This window comes from Xiphias gladius, chromosome 16 (assembly GCF_016859285.1).
Source record: "Xiphias gladius isolate SHS-SW01 ecotype Sanya breed wild chromosome 16, ASM1685928v1, whole genome shotgun sequence".
NCBI classification, from domain to species: Eukaryota; Metazoa; Chordata; class Actinopteri; order Istiophoriformes; family Xiphiidae; genus Xiphias; species Xiphias gladius.
Window position 1 is genome coordinate 13,436,352 of NC_053415.1, and position 14,090 is coordinate 13,450,441.

Sequence of the window (14,090 nt, forward strand, 5' to 3'; positions counted from 1 at the left end):
TGGATACTATAGTCAGTGTTTGATTGCGTCTATATACTGAAGCAGAACTAAATCAACATAAGACACTTGTTGCAGATTATTCCTTTGTAGATCAGGGTTTTTAGGATCTCTTGCCACAGTTTTTTTCCCTCCTTGTATTCGGACTAACTAAATAACACAACGTTTAGCTGTGCAACCTGATATATCTTGTTGTTCATATTTTTGATGTAGCAGAAAAATTAGTACTGTTTCTTCTTCAGTTAAAATTTGAGTTTGGATGTAATTATTATGGATACAAGCTCAAACAGCTAAAGGTATTTTCCTTTCACCTTGCTTCACTGTTGCCACAGAGATATGGGTACTTTCTGTGTCATGGGTGTTTTGCATGCAAATTGACACACTTGAAAAACCTTTCAGAAACATTGGTAAGGGTTGAATAATGGCTAAATGGTCTCCAGCAGAAATCTGCCTTTGTTATCCAGGTTTATTGTAGTCCGATCCTAAGATTAAGCTGATTTTTCGTATGTACATGATGTTTTAGAAATCAGGTTACTGTCAAAAGATATAATCACATTTGTCAATTACATGTAAACGCAGCCACTCTTCCCACTGAGGTACATCCACTACCTCCCATAGATCCTATAAGAAAAACCTGTAACACCCTTTTCACACCTTTTTTAAAGCCAAGTAAGGACAAATGAAATTCCTATCACTGGACATTTGTGTGTGAATGGAGATTAGCTTTAACCATTGAGGTCATTCTTGCTTGGCTCAATAGCTCAGCAGGATGACAGCAGAGGTGACAGCACACTTAAGGGTTCTGATGAGAGTCATTACATTTCATGACACCTCCAGAGTTGACCACCCCCTTCATTTCTGCAAGCTTATAGGGGCTGGTCATCAAACCTGACCTCAAGCAAAACTCTTAAAAGATGCAACCTCCCACCCAGCCAGTCTCTCACTGGCCAAAGGGGTTAATGGGAAATAAAGTATCCTGTCAGGGTCAGACCTGTTGTTTATCAGCATCTGCAGTTTTACAATCACTCTACCCAGCCAGCTGGTCGGCATGTAGCATGCATGGCACATCATCATTATGGTATCCATTCTTCTGCTTCATCTGCCATGGCTCAGTGGAGCAAAACTAGCCCAACTTCCTCTTTTTAATTGCCTGCATGCTCATTAAAATTCCAAGAGCTGTGCTTTTTAAAGCTCATTGAATGTCACCTTAGATGGAAAAAATAGCAGCAGAAGCAACATTTGGTGCTTGACAGTAATGACCAGCAAATAAGAAAAGAGTGGGAACACAGTTCTGAGGTCTCCTGCTTGGCCTCTATGTGTCGTTATAACCAATTTCGGAAAAATGGCTCTGAAAGTGAAATGCTTTCCCTTTGGTCAGAAAGTATTTTAATAGCTACTTACATAAATTGAAATTATTAGGTCGCTATCAAGATCTTTTATGTACGATGGCTCGTATGTCTGCTCCTCACTTAGCTATAAACATTTGAGTGCGGTGCTGCAGGATTACAAGAATGATCCTTTTTTTAAAAAGAAATACTCATATCGTCTTTCGATTACACTTTAGTTTTGGTAAACTTTAAAGGTATATTTATAGTTTACAATATGTAATAAGTTTCACTTTAGGTTACAATTTAAGTCGTATTTTTGTAAGCATTCTAAGATCAAATTTAAGAATGTCAGAATGGCTTGTAGTGTTCTCTTGATCACGATGAATTAGTATTGATTGTGATCAATTAGTTTTGATCATGAACTGAACAAATATAAATTTAGTGTATTTGCTTTTAATTTTATTCCATATTTTCTTTAAAACATAATTAATTTGTGAGTTAAACGAAACTAACAAGAAACATTAAACTAAATGGATCTGGACATTGAAAAGCCGCTGCCAATATGCAGATTCTGAAAAATCATTTGGGATCAATTTGAGATGTGTACCATTGTCTAGTTGGTGCATGGTTTGAAGCCGTCCTGCGCTAAGCTTACCATTAAGTCTGATCCTTGATCTGCTGATCCAGGACTGTTCGTCATCAATCACTACATTAGATCCTTTCAGTTTTTGCTGCCTAGTATCCTCAGTGTTGTGGAATAATAGTCACAAACTGTGATTGCTCTCTGACTGGACCATTTTTCACCCACATTATTCTCTGGAGACTGAATGTCTCTCAGAATTCTCTCTGTGCTAGAATGTACACTGGCATGCATGTCAGGATTATGTCAGGATATCCCGACGCTGTGTGTGTGTGTGTGTGTGTGTGTGTGTGTGTGTGTGTGTGTGTGTGTGTGTGTGTGTGTGTGTGTGTGTGTGTTTGTGTGTGTGTGTGTGTGCTTGAGAGAGAGATCGTGTGTGTGTGTGTGAGAGTGAGTGTGAATGTACTATATGATCACTTCCGATTTACTCTAGGAGCTTGCTCCACTTCTCTGCGTTCACTATCAGCTCCCATCAGATTGTATTCCATCCCCTGGCCTTGTGCACATTTCAACTTAGCATGTTTATTAGAGCCGCTGGAGAAAAACAACTTCCGTTCCCACATTTCTATCTTTTTGGTCAGTGGTGGTTGGTCCTCAAACAAAACACTGTCTGTCACCAAAGGCACCTTTAGGTCTTCATAAACACAGGTGACAGAAATTGACTTTAAGTCTGGGTTGTAAACATTAATTCTCCACCTAGGTGGTGTACTCTGAACCTCTAGCTGTTTTATCTCAAAGATAGTGATTGTCTCATCTCTAACCCTGTTGTGAAAGGTCCAAGGTGTCTATTCCAGATGATTTCACTCATGTCATTCACTGTGTTGTTTTCTGATTTTGTAGTGCATGTATTCACTATTTTATCTTGTTTCCTCCCCAAACAGCTCATCTGAGAAGTCCCTGCCTTGGAGAACTGCAGGTATTTCAACTCAAACACCCAAATGATTGAATAGATATCCTTCTTCATAACGAAAGCTAATTTTTTTTTCTATTTTTACCATGTATATACGCATTCAGATCATATTTGGTGTCCTCTGTAGTCACTTATTGGTAGGAGTATTCAGCAAACATACCACCCACCTCTCCCTGTGCCTAGACCTGAAATAACTTGAGTTAGGCATGCTGAAGTATGTCTCAAACAATTAATGTAGAACAACAAATTACTTTTCATTCTATAGTTTTACTGTAAAGAAATGAGTCACAAGGCCACCTACTTTCTCTGTGAAACGTGTCGCTATGGATGCCTTTCAATACTAAAATACATAGCCTTAATTAGGTTAGCTTTCCAAAGGTTTGAAACAACCTGAGGCTTTTTATCCTCTGTATGATGCTTATTAGCTCATTCATTTGTTACTTTCTGTTTTCTGTTTGACCCTGGTTATTCCCTTTTGGACCTATTAAGTCCTCTAGTCTGTGGTCAGTAACCAATGCCAGACATAAGTACCCATCTGCTTGCATTATCCCTAGTTTACTTTATAAAACACAAATTGATTTTTAGTGGACTAGAGAATCCTGCTCAGTATCACAATGATAAAATACACACACGTACTATCAGTAAGGCAAAACTGATTGGCTAAGCGCTTTTCAATTCTCATTTATTTTGCAGAGAGGATTTTGTGTGGCTGTCTCTCTGTACGGGCTTGATTAAGTCTGTTTTTCAGTGTAAGTGTAGTGCAGTACAGGCATGTTTTACATTTTCACAATAATCATTGCTAACGTGAGCCTTTTCAACCATGCTTAGAGTAATGGACAGCCTTAGGCGTATTCTTGTTTTAATATTTATCTAAGCTATTTCTGCCCACTCAGACACAACACCATCAGTGATGGGGAGAGGAATGATTTCTCACAGACCCTTTTTTTCCCTGTTTGTTTAGCCCACATCCTTGAAGGATCTTCAGGAGGGAACAGATAATGAATTGAATTTACCAATATATTTCATGGCTTATTAATTACATAGTGGAACTTAGTGAATTTTTGCAATGGCCATTAATCTTTTATTGTCATTCCCATCAGAAGGGAGCCTATGGGGGGGTTACAGTTGTATATAAGCACTGGGAATATTAATAATAAAACGGTTCTCTCATTTGCTGCCTACTCCTCATTTCCTAGCTGAATGTATTTCATTAGTGTTGGAACAGAGCTGGGGACTAATCATAATCGCTGTTTTGCCTTGTATTGATTTCCCATTGTACTGTAGGTGATAAATGATAGTCTGATGTAGTAATGTACTTTTTGCAATCTAAATGAATTAAAGTGTAAATGTGTGGCACTGAGTGTAATCGGCCACGTTTTTATCTCTGAGGCTTATTGGCGTCATGAGCCACCGTAATGTCTCCACTGTCTGAGAGTCTGGGATAGAATTGTTACTGTAGAAACAAGCCTTTTAGCCCCAGGAAATGTCAATGCAGTCACACCTCATGTCCGCTGAGAATAGAGGACAAACCTCCCAAAATGAAAATACTCTTTCTGTCTCTGTCCCTATTCCCTGTCTCTTTTTGTTTAGCTGCTTATTCTTTTTTAGACAGGTACACCCCAACTCAATTTGTCATTAAAGGCCATTATTTTTCTTTATTCTTTCTTGTTCCCAGCCCCAAAATGAGCCTTAGGAGCCATGTTTATAATTGTTAAACTTGACCTAGCTTGGATGCTCTTCCTTATGTGATGTCACAATCTCAGTGTGGTTTATTTACAGATATATGTTTCGAAAATCTAGTTTCTGCATCATTTTCCAACATGTCAATTCGTGTGACACAAACCTAAAAATTGCTCTTTAAATCCAGTAAAACACCAATAAAATAATGCACGGGAAATGGGAATAAAAGTCGGGATGAGATACAGACAAGCTGATTGTCTGTATGGGTGCTGCTGGACTGTGTAAACTGGGCAGCATTGTTCTAGTTTTATCTAATACATTATTAATAGATGAGAAAAAGTAATGGGGGGGGGGTACAGGGTGCTTAGACAAGTACTAACTGGGGTACTAAACAGTAGAGATAAACATTCAATAGCAAAACAAGTTTTAAAATACAACATCAAAATCAACCTGTGTGAGCTCTCTTCTTCTTTAATGTCTTGGAGAAAAAACAAATCTATCCAGAGTGGTAGTGTCGTTTGAAAATGGTCAACATGGAGTTGTTACATATGGTAAATTAAATGTGAATGTCAAAAACTCCTCCCATATATGGATATTTGAAACCAGTAATGTTTGATCCTCAGTTTTTGAAAAAGGGTTCTGTCGCTCTCTCCGCTTGCTGTCTCCCACTCTCTTCCTCTTCCTCCCCTGTTCTGGCTTTTTGGCATCTCATTTATCAAACAGGGTCAAGGCTCAGTATAAAAACCCTGTGGTCTAGAACAACACACTGTGTGCCAGCCACAGAGGCACTGCCAGAATGGAAGGAGAAAAAAAACTTGTTCAGTCGTATCATTACTTACATTTAGAGAACATATATATGCTTTTTGCTTTCATAGAACAATCTTTGTTTCTATACTTTAACAAGCCCCTCATATCACCCACATGAAATTTTAATTATTTCAAATGTAATCTTTCTTGTGAAGTTTTTCTCTGAATGTCTCACACCTACCTAGCACATCAATCTTTTACCACTTTGCTCCCTAATTATAACTACGGAAGGGTACAGTATATTGTTAAATAAAAACAGAGAAAGACAAAGAAGGATAACACACAAGAGACGGTGAGTGGGTGAGCGAGAAAGCAAGACTAATTAAAAACTGCAACACAAAACTTAAATTTATATAGTTGTAATTTTAGACAGGGTTATGTATTAAATTAAAAATCGCAGCACTATTGAAATGCAATTGGCAAGGTTTCCTGCAAATATCGAGGATGTTTGTTACAGACTGCACTGGCTCAAGTGGTGGTACTGGTGCTGAGAAAAAGTGGGGCACGACCTTCTCACACCAGGCCATGCTAAATGTGTATTCTCACAATTTGACTAAAGACCCGCTTGAACCCAGCTTATGTCTATCCTATTTGTAAGTGGGTAAACACTCTTAAATGTCCAGAGATGGGAGTGCATGATGCCATGTTGTCAAACACACTAGGCCTATATGTGTCAACAGATTTATTCAACAAGTCAGCTTGGGCAACAAGGCGGCCTCTTTATGGAATTCAACTCTCATTCACACACCAGCTGAGTGAGCAGGATTTGACAGACCCTGGCTGCCAGTATTTGCCTCCCTGTTCCCCTCTGCTTGCTGGCTATTGTTCTTGTGATTGCAAAGTAACCCATTGACAGTAGTCACGCTTAACTAGATTGTGATTATGGGAAAACATTGTGCACAGGGACATTAGAGGGCTAATTCCAGTTCCTGCTTGCCACACCGGTTGTTGCCATGCATGAATTGAGGGGGATGTAGGGAAATGTTAGAGCAGTTAAACTACTTGGAGCACAACTGTACACACAGTTGAAGTGACATGCTACCCGATTTTGCTTTCCACAATTAGTATGGCAGTAAAATTGCAAGACTCCAATTGTACACAAGCATGAAACTAATGTTGCAGAAATTACTGGCGGTTATGGTTTCCCCTCAATTCCAAATACTGTTGACTGCTTTAATGACTATTAGAATCTTTCCATCCCAAAGCCAGAACCCTGTAATTGTTTCAGACTCAAAGCTCTCCCTCTCTGTCTGACTCTCCTGCTTTGCTGTGTCTTCCCAGATGCCTCCGCCTCAGGGGACACAAAGTCCCGGGTGACTGACAGCTCCCAGTCGCCCAGCTACCGCATCAGGACTGAGTCAGAGCAGGTGTCTCTGTACTCCCCAGAGCAGTCCTCCCTCAATGAAAGTGAGGGTCCGTTATTGCCTTCTCTCCATCTTCTGCAGTGTTTTTTTATCTAACTCAGATTTTTTGTTTTCTGGCCTCAGCACTATCCCACTGCATTTATATGGCAATTAATTGACTACAAGCTGTTTCTTTACTTATCTTTTGATAGTGCTTAAAGTCTGTCTTTGTCTTGCACTTTTGTCTTTCCCATACTGATACTTGATACTTGATACTTTGAGTACCAGTGATAAGAAGTGAACCCTCAACACAGCTGATAAGATGCTGTATAGAACCATGGTACACTGAATGATAGGGTGGTAGAACAGTTATCCCCAGCAGTGCCATTTGTCAGTAGTAATGCTGTCTAGGTAAAGGTCATGTCTATTATGAAACCATTTATGATGTGTCTGTCTCCTGCACCTCTAACCCTTCACTCTCCTCTCTCTCTCTGTTTAATTATTGTCTCCTTTTCTGTCTCGCTCTCTCAGGGTCCGCAGGGAATTCACGTAGCTCAACTCAGATGAACTCATACTCGGACAGTGGCTACCAGGATGCCAGCAGCGGCTATCTCAGCAGCCAGAACCTGGGCAAGGCTGAGCTGAGGATGCAGCACTCCTTCCCTGGCGCTGGCACTGGCACCCTGATGAGGAATGTCAGGGCCGAGGGCCAGGCTTCAGCCCAGGTACTTTCAGCAACTGCACATACAACATATTGCTGTTGTTAAGCAAAAAAGGTATCTTTAGAGAATTGTCCTCTGAGTAACATTAGCACATACACTCATCGAGTACCTTATAAGAAATACCTGTGCACCTGAATATTCATGCAATTATCCAATCAGCCAATCACGTGGCAGCAGTGCAATGCATAAAATCATGCAGATACAGGTCAGGAGCTTCAGTTAATGTTCACATCAAACATCAGAGTGGGGAAAAATGTGATCTCAGTGACTAACCGTGGCATGATTGTTGATGCCAGACGGGCTGGTTTGAATATTTCTGAAACTGTGTGCGTGTGCGTGTGTGTCTGCCTCTGCGTCTGTATTATAATATTTACAATATTCTTTTATTAAACACAGCTCGGAACATTCAAGGGCTCATGAAATTTAATTCACAAGTGACAGAAAGCTTTTGATTAAAAACAACAAAAGAGAAACACCAGAATTTAATTGACTTGTTTTCTGTGACGGTAGCAATGTAAAGCTTAAAGACACAGAAGGTACACAGTGCACTGAGCACAACAACGCAATCATGCTTCATACAGTGTTGTACACAGAAACCACTGATAAATCAAATTGCACTGTTGTATCGAGGGGGATGGGAAAGGGAAAATAAAGATGGCCTGGAGTAATGCTGTATTATTTAGCATGTCATTATCATTACTCAGGTCAACTCAAGGTAGAGAGTACAACATGATTGTTAATTATTTTTTATAGCTCCTTAAGGAGTGAAGAAAGAAATGCATGTGGCCATATTGTTTTTTTCCTCACTTGCAGGTTCCAGCAGTCACAACAGCAGTGCCTGGCCGTGCTATGCGGAGGGTAAGCTCAGTGCCTTCTCGCTCACACTCGCCAGCCTATGCCAGCAGTATGTCCCCCTCCCGCGGTTCCCTGCGTACCTCAGCTGGCAGTGCCTATGGCTCACCCATTGTAACTGAACCCAAACCCCTCTCCAGCATCTTCTCTACAACGTTGCCCTCTGCCCAGCGCAACAGTATCACTGGCGGCGGTGGCAGCGGTTCACCCTACTCAACCCAGAAAAACTCCCCTGCAGCACTGCGGCGCATGGGCTCTACAAACTCACGGTCGGGCAGTGCTAGCCGTACCACCTCGCCCTATCAGGCGTCTGCTGGGTCCTCATCGGGCCGCATGGGCTCACCTCTGACAATGGTGGACAACCCTCCACTAACCAAACAGCCTACTCACTCATCGTCTCCAGTCAGGGCTAGTATGACCGCCGTGCCCCAGCACTACAGCTCCACTCTGCCCCGCTCAATGCTCCACAACACGGACCCCTATGGACCCCAGAGTTACGACATTTACGAGAGGATGACACGACCTGACAACCTCACAGGTGTTCTAACGCATACACACATACATGCTATTTAGAGTGCATCAGTTCACCAGCCTGCTCAAATTCACTTAGACTCTCACTCTCAGTAGTTAAAAACTATTTAAAATTTGTCTTTATATTTTTGCTGCAGTCTTTTGTATTGAAAAGTGTAAAGACAATAGCAATAGTAAAATAACTTCTGTCAAATCGGAGAGGAAAGAGTACATGGTGATCTCCTCTTTGTTTTGCCTTGCCGTCCCTTTCTTCCAATTGGCGCATAGCTGTTTGAAACACTGTGTCTTTGTGTGTGTGTGTGCGTGCGTGCGTGCGTGCGTGCGTGCGTGTGTGTGTGCTTGCTTTTGTGTGGGATGTATGGGTCAAGGCCAGGCTATGTCATGTTGACTATATGACCACTGGAGGAACACAGGGTTGAAATGTCATCCTTATGATTCCCCTATGTTATTTCCAGAAAACACCACAATTTTATAGACTACCTTTGTTAACAGAGAAGCATTCAGTGAGAAAAAACGCTTCAACATAGTCTTTTTTTTTAAACATTATTTATGCAAGAAATTAATAATGCAAGCCATTAATCTGAGAAGCTTGTATTAGTTTAAGTGTATATTTACTTCAAGAAGTCTGATAGTCATGGAAACACTGATAGAATGAAAATGATTGCCTTTTAAAATTGGCATATTGTGTTTCCTGTCTTAGCATGTAAAACTTCAGCAATTCAGTTTTGTAGGCTGTCACATAATTGCTTTTCATTTTTTTTCTTGAGTAAAGGAAGTACAGCAAGCTGTGATTGTCTGAACATTGATACATTTTTTTGTTGGCTCTCTGCTCAGCTTACTGAATCTGACAGGAAACAGCGACTGTGAGGTCAGTGCTTGTGCTGGAGGGTAGCCACAACATAATTCCTGCAAGAAGATAAATATTAGCTCAAAGAGTATAATAGACTTCTAATCAAAGTTAGTTTTGCTGTTACGAATAGACTAGGAGACCGAATCTAGTAGTCCTAATAGAGCAGCCCATTTAGATAATATGTTACACTGTAACACTAATAACACTGTACAGTTAGGTTCAAGTGTAACTTATGCCAGGCTGAAAAACAATGTTTCACTGACATCTTGGGCCGAAAGTTTTAAATTTGTCGTACCTCTAACATCATATTCTTTATCAAGACTATTGACTGATGTCAAATAAATGTGGTGTTTATTTAGAGACCGTTTTAGTTTGCAGGATAGATAAATGAGCAATTTCACAACACACGTGAGGATGTTTACCTGTGTAGAGACATAAAAAAGATGATAGAAGAAAACATTTTCAATACACGTAATGGAGTTCCTTCCAAATTCATTATTTTAATGAGTGCCTTATCAAGGCTATATCATGAGCACTCACAAAGGAAAAAAAGGAGGTAGCTGTATAACTCTGTGTCTGTGTGCGTGTGCGTGTGTGCGTCTGCGTGTGTGTGTGTAATGTTTTCAGAATAATTGAGGATATCAGGAAGATAATTATGGGGGAACCTGTCTTGCCAAACTATCTTGTATGTCATGCTTTTAGGAGAAGGAGCCAAAAACAAGCACGGGCTACTGTGTTGTAGCCAAACATGAATCTTGTTCTAATGGAGCCAATCAATTTTCCCCCACAGTATCAGCCTGTGCTTATTCATTCTCCGCTCTCACTTAATAAGGTATCTCCTCTAGAAAAGAATGTAGTTTTGACAGATAATGCACAGATATTACGTAGCATAAAGTTGATTAAAAAAAACACACCTTTCTTCACATTTCAGTGGGATATGATAGTTTTTCAGATGGTGAAGACAATGAAAGTATTCATTTTAAAACTGGTCAGGTAATCAGGGTTTCACCACAAAAATCAAAGAACATTTTTGTTTTCTTCCAAAAGTAAAAGAAGCCCTTATTCAGCAATCACTGTATTATTGTTACAAGGTTAATGGACTGTTTTCTGCTTGAATTCATGCTGCGTGGGGATATCCTCAGATGCCCTGGTTGACGATGATGTTCAAGGTGAACGTTTTTTGGTTTGTTGTGTTACATTGGTTTCCCATCATCCTCAGTGTATTGTGTTTTCATGTAGGTGCTGCATGTGCATGTGGGCCGTTTATTTGTTCACGGTTAAATAATCATCTCCACCCAATTGCCTTTTTTTTTTTACCATTGAACGTGTATGTGTTTCATTTAGTGTTATCAGTATTACAGGTCACATACTGCACTGTGGATTTACTGTATGCACTACACAATAAGGCTGGGTGATATGTGCAGAAATATTTCACAACATGTTTTTTCCTATTAAAATTGAATCGGTCTTTACTTAATAATCCATAATGACAAAGTGAAAACATGTTTTTAGAAAGTTTTGAACATTTACTCAAAATCATAAACTGAAATCTCTCATTTATAAAAGTATTCAGACCCTTTGCTTAGGCACTCCAAATGTTGGTCAGGTGCATCCTCTGAGCTTTAATTATCCTTTATGTGTCTAGAACTTGAATGAAGTACACCTGTGGCAAATTGAACTGACTGGATATAGTTTAGAAAGGCACACGCCTGTGTATATAAGGTCCCACAATTCACAAGGCATGTCAGGGCAAAAAGCCACGAAGTCCAAGGAAACCTCTCTGTCGACCTCTGTGATAGAATTGTGGTGAGGCACAGATCAGGGCAAGGGTAAAAAACCATTTCTAAAGCGCTGAGTGTTTTTCAGGAGCACCGTGACCTCAATAATTGTGAAACAGAAGAATCACCAAGACTCTTCCTAGAGTTGGCCTTCCGATCAAACTGAGTAACCAGGCGAGAAGTGCCTTGGTCAGGGAGGTGACCAATATCCCAATGGTGAGTCTAACAGAGCCTCAGAAGTCCCCTGCAGAGATGGGACAACCTGCCTAAAGGACGACCATCTCAGCAGCACTCCATCAATCAGGGCTTTATGGTAGATAGGCTAGATGGAAGTCACTTTGAGGAAAAAAGGCATATGACAGCCTGCTGGGAGTTTGGCAAACAGTATTTGAAGGATTTTGAGGGCATGAGGAAAAACATTCTCTGGTCTGAGGAGTAACTCTTTGGACAGCACTAGGTCTGACGAAAACCAGACACTGCTCATCACCTGGCTAATACCATCTCTACGTTGAAGCATGGTGGTGGCAGGGTCATGCTATTGAGGTGCTTCTCGGCAGCAGGGACAGGGAGACTGGTCAGAACTAAGGGAAGAATGACTGCAGCCAAATACAGAGAAGTCCTTGAAGAACACCTCCTCCAGACTGCACGTGACCTGAGGTTGGTGTGATGGTTCACCTTTCAGCGTGACAATGACCTGAAGCATACGGCTAAGGAAATGCCAGAGTGGCTTCGGGACAAGTCTCTGACTGTCCATGAGTGGCCTAACCAAAGCCCAGATGTAAAACTCATAGAACATGTGTGGAGAGGATGGTAGTTCACACACGCTTCCCATACAGTCTGACGGAGTTTGAGAGGATCTCTCAAGAAGAATTGAGAATTCTTCTTGAAAATGAATTAGAAAAATTTCCCTGATTCCATTTTGAGTTACTCTCATGTGCAGGCTCATACTAGTGCTATTACTAGCACTTTGGGGCTGCAAAATGACTGACTGAATCGACTTTTTATCTTCTCAGTGGGATGGTACCTTTTTCAGATAGTGGAAGAGGTTTGTTTTCTTTCCCATCCTTGTTGGCACGGATACCAATCTGCTCTTTATTGGATTTCAGAAATTCAAACCATGTTTAAATCACAGAGGTTGTGTGACATGTCTTTGTCAGAATTTCCTCATCAACAGTCACTCATTCACATGACTTTTCAGGGTCTTGTAAGCGGGTGGTTATAGCAAGATGCTTTTTAATTTTTAATTTTTTTTTCTTCTTGGATAGTGCCTACATACTACACCCTGTTGCTGTAGCCTGATTGGATAATTGTTGAGAGCTTTTACTCAAATGCAGAAAACGAAATTACGAAATGTTATTGTGGAATTTTGTGATATAGTAGAATTTTTAAGATGACTTTATTGTCTAGTCCTACGACACACACAAACATACATGCTGCTGCTATGACTAATGATGTCTCCAGCAGACACAAATAGGTTTTCAGTCCCTGTCGTCCGAGCAGACGGAGACACCAACCTAATTCTCCTCTCTCTCCCATATCCTCTTCTCCCTCATCTCTTTCTCCCTTCTTTCCCCTCATTCCCATCTTTCTGTCTCATCTTTCTGTCTCACTCTGTCCCCCCTTCTAACCGTCTCCCGTTCCCGTTACATACATTTCACTGGAGCTGTCTTCATAACAAAATAATTTGTCACAAATGTTTGGTGAGCCATAGTAGAAGGGAACGGGATGATCACATGATCAGGTTCAGTTGCCAGCGTTTGGCAAATGGCATCCGACAGCCTTGCCTTGATATTGTAGCTGTTGGGGGTTTTCTGTCAGTATCTATCAGAAGATGTTTTGCCTCCTTTCCTCACCTCTTTCTTGCTCTGTCATACATTTCGTTGTTACCTTCACCAAGGAGGTTATGTTTTCACACATCTGTGATTGTTGGCTTGTTTGTTTGTCAGCAGGATGACGGAAAAAACACTGAACCGATTTGCTCCAAACTTTGTGGAGGGATGAGACATGGGCCCGGGAAGAACACATTAAATTTTGGTGCAGATCCGGGTAAAGGGACAGATCTGCAATGTTAACTTTCCTTGACATTGTGAGATAGGGTATTTTCAATTATTTTCCTGAATATTTGGCCTTGGCGGAGATATGCGATATACTGAGTGCCGTTATGGTTTTCCTCTGTTTTCTTTTCAACAGACTTTTATCTCTTTTCGTGTGTTTCCTTTCTGCTCCTCTCAGTGCCCTCCTCTCTTTCCTCCTTTTTTCTACCACCCACCTGGCTCCCTTCCCTGCACTGACATTGGCAGGAAGTCTCGCCATCCCTCTGCTACAGAAAAATATAAAATGATGACAAATTGTACCTAATAATATGCTCATTATGCTCAATGTCCATTTCAGAGCAGAGTGGGACAAAGGAAAGCGACGGGAAATGGCATATCTGCATGTATGGCTTTTCAATCTGACAGCCAAGCCAGCATTGTAGTTTTAACTTAATTTTTATAGCTAGTCTCATTTTTATGTTTACGATTTTCTTATTATCCCGCCAGTTCTCCTGTTTGCAGAGGGTTTTTGAAAATTATTTTTGTTGAGGAATGAAGTCAGCTCAATCCATTTCAAGTGTTTGTTTCTCCGAAGCAAGCACACACCAAGCCGCCACCG

The 14,090-nt window shown here is 40.8% G+C and overlaps 1 protein-coding gene across 8 annotated transcripts in view; it reads left to right on the top strand.

The window, feature by feature from the left end:
- The window catches only part of pkp4 (plakophilin 4), an 82,577-nt gene that overhangs the window by 40,856 nt on the left and 27,631 nt on the right, over positions 1–14,090 (top strand). For 4 of the 8 annotated variants that reach the window (XM_040148176.1, XM_040148177.1, XM_040148174.1 and 1 more), the window contains 5 exons: positions 2,847–2,881; positions 6,644–6,775; positions 7,237–7,430; positions 8,241–8,817; positions 10,803–10,829. In XM_040148176.1, coding sequence (XP_040004110.1) covers positions 2,847–2,881; positions 6,644–6,775; positions 7,237–7,430; positions 8,241–8,817; positions 10,803–10,829 — 965 coding nt within the window. The remainder of the gene's footprint in view (positions 1–2,846; positions 2,882–6,643; positions 6,776–7,236; positions 7,431–8,240; positions 8,818–10,802; positions 10,830–14,090) is intronic. The other 4 variants (XM_040148175.1, XM_040148178.1, XM_040148179.1 and 1 more) reach the window with 4 other exon arrangements.